General features: G+C 45.6%; 1 protein-coding gene across 1 annotated transcript; it reads left to right on the plus strand.

Annotated features, from left to right (window-relative positions):
• The first annotated feature begins 1,048 nt into the window (after positions 1–1,048).
• Positions 1,049–2,915, plus strand: LOC121869185 (zinc finger protein 257-like). Its single transcript, XM_042370414.1, has one exon. The coding sequence runs from the start codon at positions 1,176–1,178 to the stop codon at positions 2,451–2,453; it is 1,278 nt and encodes a 425-aa protein (XP_042226348.1). The 5' UTR covers positions 1,049–1,175; the 3' UTR covers positions 2,454–2,915.
• Positions 2,916–5,776: the final 2,861 nt, after the last annotated feature.

Below are 5,776 nucleotides of genomic sequence, written 5' to 3' on the forward strand. Positions count from 1 at the left end.
CTTGTCAGGAAAAAGTGAAATGAACGTCAAATACACACACTAACAACTCTACTTTTCCGGAAACCGCAAAACAACAACAAGGAACTCTTCCTGGGGAGCCGTTAGGTCTTGGAGATTTTGAGTTTGACAATCTTTTCAGGATATTAATGACTTTCTTAAATAGACAACTGGCTCTAACTAAACTACAAACATCAGATTCTCTGATGTTTTGGCATCAAAATAATCTAACTTCAGTAGCATTTGGAAACTCATGGTTATACACCTAGTTGAGGTGTATAAGCATCTCAAGGGGCACTACTCAGTCGAGTGTCCTTACTTGGGGCTGGCGGACGCTCGCCCCACAAGTGGTCACAGCTCAAGATTGAAGAAGCCGCAAGTCCAGAAAACTGTGAGGGCAAACTTTTTCGGAGTGAGGGTTTTGAACTCCTGGAACAATTTACCAGAAAGTGTTGTGACGGCACCAAGTGTGAGCTCTTTCAAGACAAGACTTGACCAACACTGGAGCGGGTTCAGGTACATTCAGGAGCCGGTGCATGGCCAGTACTTGCCAACAGTGTGTGACAGAGGCGTGACCGATCGCCCGGGTGGGTAGCGAGCCGATCTTTTGGTGAAGAGGATAAAAGAAAAGGAAAAGTAATCAGAGACGTGACCGATCGCCCAAGCGGCTAACGAGCCGATTAGTGGTGAAGAGGATAAAAGTAAAAAAGATATATGGAGCTTTCAATATCACTCACAAGGGACCTTGAATGTTTCATCTGTAATCAGAGATATCTAGTTTGCCTTAACATATGCAACTGCATTTGCAATTTCAAATTTTGTGTCGTTTTACTGAGGAATGATGAAGTCTCGGGTGCTCTCTGAGATTGAGAGAAATGGAGGACTCAGACGTCCTGTAATGATGAGAAAATGAACGCCTCAGATAGGGGACTCAATGAAGAAGTCATAGCTACATGTTTTGTGGGCTATAGAGCATAATATGAATCGCCTGATTTTACGTTAACTAACATGTACGACTGTGGTCTTTACAACAGTACAGTACAGTACAGTACAGTGCAGTGCAGTACAGTGCAGTGCAGTACAGTACACTATAGTGTAGTACAGTGCAGCACAGCACAAGATACATACGGTGAACTGTACATAAGTGTGTGTTATACCTCAGGTATTTTATATGATTTATGGGTATTGTTTCTAACACTGATTTTCCCTTAGGGTATCAGGATAAAAATCAGCCCCTGGTGCATTCATCCAGCAACAAATCCACCAGTGTTGTCACCAGGCTGTGTGGGGAGGAAGCTGAGGCACAGTGTACTGTTATATCAACTGAAGAAAACAAAAATGGTGGACAAGACTTAAGTCAAAGTTTTATGGCCACAAAAACATTTGTTGATGATTTAGAAAGTAAAGAAAAAAGTTATCACTCTGGGAATTATTTTGTCAAAGTGAACAGTGACACAAAAACCTGCAGATTAAAAAGAGATGACTTGTACATGGAAGGAAATATACAAGTAAATTATGAACCAACACACAAGAGTAATAATAAACAAGTTCAGGCCAGGAAGAAAGAGACATTAACAGGTTTAGGTGTTCACACATTGACTGAAAGTACTGGCTCAAAAAACAAAGAAATATTGAAAGAAAATCAGACTTGTGAAACAACGCTGAACAAATGTGAGTATAAACCATGCGAGTGTCCTGAGTGTGGAAAAACATTCAATCATGTTAGTAATATGAAGAGACACAGGTTGATCCATAGTGGTGAGAAACCACACGAGTGTCCTGAGTGTGGGAAAACATTCAGTCAGGTTGGTGATATGAAGAGACACAGGTTGATCCATAGTGGTGAGAAACCACACGAGTGTCCTGAGTGTGGGAAAACATTCAGTCATGTTAGTAATATGAAGAGACACAGGTTGATCCATAGTGGTGAGAAACCACACGAGTGTCCTGAGTGTGGGAAAACATTCAGTCAGGTTGGTGATATGAAGAGACACAGGTTGATCCATAGTGGTGAGAAACCACATGAGTGTCCTGAGTGTGGGAAAACATTCAATCAGGTTGGTAGTATGAAGACACACAGGTTGATCCATAGTGGTGAGAAACCACATGAGTGTCCTGAGTGTGGGAAAACATTCAATCAGGTTGGTTATATGAAAAGACACAGGTTGATCCATAGTGGTGAGAAACCACATGAGTGTCCTGAGTGTGGGAAAACATTCAATCGGGTTGGTAGTATGAAGAGACACAGGTTGATCCATAGTGGTGAGAAAGCACATGAGTGTCCTGAGTGTGGGAAAACATTCAATCGGGTTGGTAGTATGAAGACACACAGGTTGATCCATAGTGGTGAGAAAGCACATGAGTGTCCTGAGTGTGGGAAAACATTCAATCGGGTTGGTCATATGAAGAGACACAGGTTGATCCATAGTAGTGAGAAAGCTCGGTGTATTACATAGAATAAAAGCCGAGATGCGTCATAGTTATAACATTAATAGGCAAAGTTTGAGCTGCAGTGTAGAGTAATTATAGAAGTGTTTGAATTTGATGATGCAGTAGTTATGGTTCCTTATATAATTGTAAATATGTCTGTACAGTTAGTAAACAATAGATTAATATTACTGGTGACAAGGAAACAAAAGAACCAAAGGAAGGGATGATGTCAACCTTCTGAAATGTGTCAAGATAAAATTCTGTATTTTTGGTGCAGTAAATGACTATGTGTTGTGGGTAGAAGACTTAGAGTAGATCAGTAAAAGTTATGATAAAAACTATTACTGTAAAGTGAAGGTTTGTTAAGGTCTTATGTTGATGTAGCTGAAGGAAATGATTTATTTATTATCTTCTTCCTTCTCCTCCTCCCTCCCTCGTATCTCCTCCTTGACGTCCTCCCTTCCTCCCCCTCCTCCTCCCTGACGTCCTCCCTTCCTCCCCTCCTCCTCCCTGACGTCCTCCCTTCCTCCCCTCCTCCTCCCTGACGTCCTCCCTTCCTCCTCCTCCTCCTGACGTCCTCCCTCCCCCCCTCCTCCTCCCTGACTCCTCCTTCCTCCCCTCCCTCCCCTCCCTGACGTCATCCCTTCCTCCCTCCCTCCTCCCTGACTTCCTCCTCCTCCTCCCTGACGTCCTCCCTTCCTCCAACTCCTCCTCCCTCCTTCCTCCTCCTCCGACGTCCTCCCTTCCTCCTCCTCCTCCTCCTCCTCCTTGACGTCCTCCTTCCTCCCCCTCCTCCTCCCTGACGTCCTCCCCCTCCCCCTCCTCCCCTGACGTCCTCCTTCCTCCCCTCCTCCTCCCTGACGTCCTCCCTTCCTCCCCTCCTCCTCCCCTGACGTCCTCCCTTCCTCCTCCTCCTCCCCTGACGTCCTCCTTCCTCCCCTCCTCCTCCCTGACGTCCTCCTTCCTCCTCCTCCTCCCTGACATTCTCCCTTCCTTCCTCCTCCCTTCCTCCTCCTCCTCCCTGACGTCCTCCCTTCCTCCTCCTCCCCTGACGTCCTCTCCTCCTCCTCCCTCCTCCCCTGACGTCCTCCTCCTCCTCCTCCTCCTCCCTCCTCCCCTCCTCCCTGACCTCCCTTCCTCCTCCTCCTCCCCTGACGCCTTCCTCCCCCTCCTCCTCCCTGATCCTCCCTTCCTCCCTCTCCTCCTCCCTGACGTCCTCCTTCCTCCCTCTCCTCCCTGACGTCCTCCCTCCCTCCCCCTCCTCCTTCCTGACCTCCCTCCTCCCTCCTCCCTCCCTCCCTCCTCCTCCTCCTCCCTCCTCCTCCTCCTCCTCCTCCTCCTCCCTCCTCCTCCTCCTCCTCCTCCTCCTCCTCCCTTCCCCTCCCTCCTCCTCCCTCCCTCCCTCCTCTGTCCTTCCTATCTCCTCCCTGACGTCCTCCCTCCCCTCCTATCTCCTTTTGACCTCCTTCTCTCCGATCTCCTTCCTTCCTTTTCCCTCCTCCCTCCCTCCTCCATCCCTCCTATCTCCTCCTGACGTCCTCCCTTCCTCCCCCTCCTCCTCCCCTGACGTTCTCCTTCCTCCTCCTCCTCCTGACGTCCTCCCTCTCTCCTCCTCCTCCTGACGTTCTCCTTCCTCCCTCTCCTCCTCCTTCCCTCCCCTTCTTCCCCTCCCCCTCCCCCCCAGCCTCCTCCTCCCCCACCCCTCGCCTCCTCCTCCTCTGCCACCACTATAATTTTACAATTACATGTTCAATACTTAATGAGTATAAGTCAGTGATAAATATACTAGGATAAATACAATCCTGTACAGTATTGTTCATTACGGTACAGGATAATTTTACACTTGTACTGTACTCTTCTCACAAGAAACTTATGACATTTGAAACAAAGTTAACAGTAGGGGACATAAAGCCAATGTATATAATAGATATATTCCTCAATCCTTCCTACAGTTCACACATATACAGGTACAGGATAACCAATAATTACACTTGTACTGTACTCTTCTCACAAGAAACTTATGACATTTGAAACAAAGTTAACAGTAGGGGACATAAAGCCAATGTATATAATAGATATATTCCTCAAGTAATACTTTGATTCCTATTATATACACACACACATATACAGGTGAACCCAATAACCGATGTCACGTTGATCTGTGATTCACGTAACTGACGTGATGTTGACCTGTGATTCACGTAACTGACGTGATGTTGACCTGCGATTCACATAACTGACGTCCTGTTGACCTGCGATTCACATAACTGACATCCTGTTGACCTGCGATTCACATAACTGATGTCCTGTTGACCTGCGATTCACATAACTGACGTCCTGTTGACCTGCGATTCACATAACTGACATCCTGTTGACCTGCGATTCACATAACTGACGTCCTGTTGACCTGCGATTCACATAACTGACATCCTGTTGACCTGCGATTCACATAACTGATGTCCTGTTGACCTGCGATTCACATAACTGACGTCCTGTTGACCTGCGATTCACATAACTGACATCCTGTTGACCTGCGATTCACATAACTGACGTCCTGTTGACCTGCGATTCACATAACTGACATCCTGTTGACCTGCGATTCACATAACTGATGTCCTGTTGACCTGCGATTCACATAACTGACATCCTGTTGACCTGCGATTCACATAACTGACATCCTGTTGACCTGTGATTCACATAACTGACGTCCTGTTGACCTGCGATTCACATAACTGACATCCTGTTGACCTGCGATTCACATAACTGATGTCCTGTTGACCTGCAATTCACATAACTGACGTCCTATTGACCTGAAATTCACATAACTGACGATTACATATTGGGGAAATACCCCATAAGTTTTGTTGATACCTGGAAATCAGACGCTCGGTGAGAACTCTTACCACCAGAGGTCTCTGCTCACTGTCTCCGATTCATTCCTGCCATCTGTGCTCTTTGCTCTTACTTTGTGTCTCTGACTTTGTGTTTTTTTTTTATTTCAGTCTTAGTGTTTTAGTGTCATGCCTAAACACCCCAGTGATAGTTTCTCTTGTGCTTGACAACTAGATGTGATGTGATAAGGTGTAATACAGCATAATAAAGTGTAATACAGCATAATAAGGTGTAATACAGCATAATAAAGTGTAATACAGCATAATAAGGTGTAATACAGCATAATAAAGTGTAATACAGCATAATAAGGTGTAATACAGCATAATAAAGTGTAATACAGCATAATAAGGTGTAATACAGCATAATAAAGTGTAATACAGCATAATAAGGTGTAATACAGCATAATAAAGTGTAATACAGCATAATAAGGTGTAATACAGCATAATAAGGTGTAATA

Source organism: Homarus americanus, unplaced genomic scaffold, assembly GCF_018991925.1.
Source record: "Homarus americanus isolate GMGI-L3 unplaced genomic scaffold, GMGI_Hamer_2.0 scaffold25467, whole genome shotgun sequence".
Taxonomy (NCBI): domain Eukaryota; kingdom Metazoa; phylum Arthropoda; class Malacostraca; order Decapoda; family Nephropidae; genus Homarus; species Homarus americanus.

Bases quoted from the DNA above. Each gene is read 5' to 3' on its own strand.
- LOC121869185 (XM_042370414.1), top strand. From the start codon at position 1,176: ATGGGTATTGTTTCTAACACTGATTTTCCCTTAGGGTATCAGGATAAA.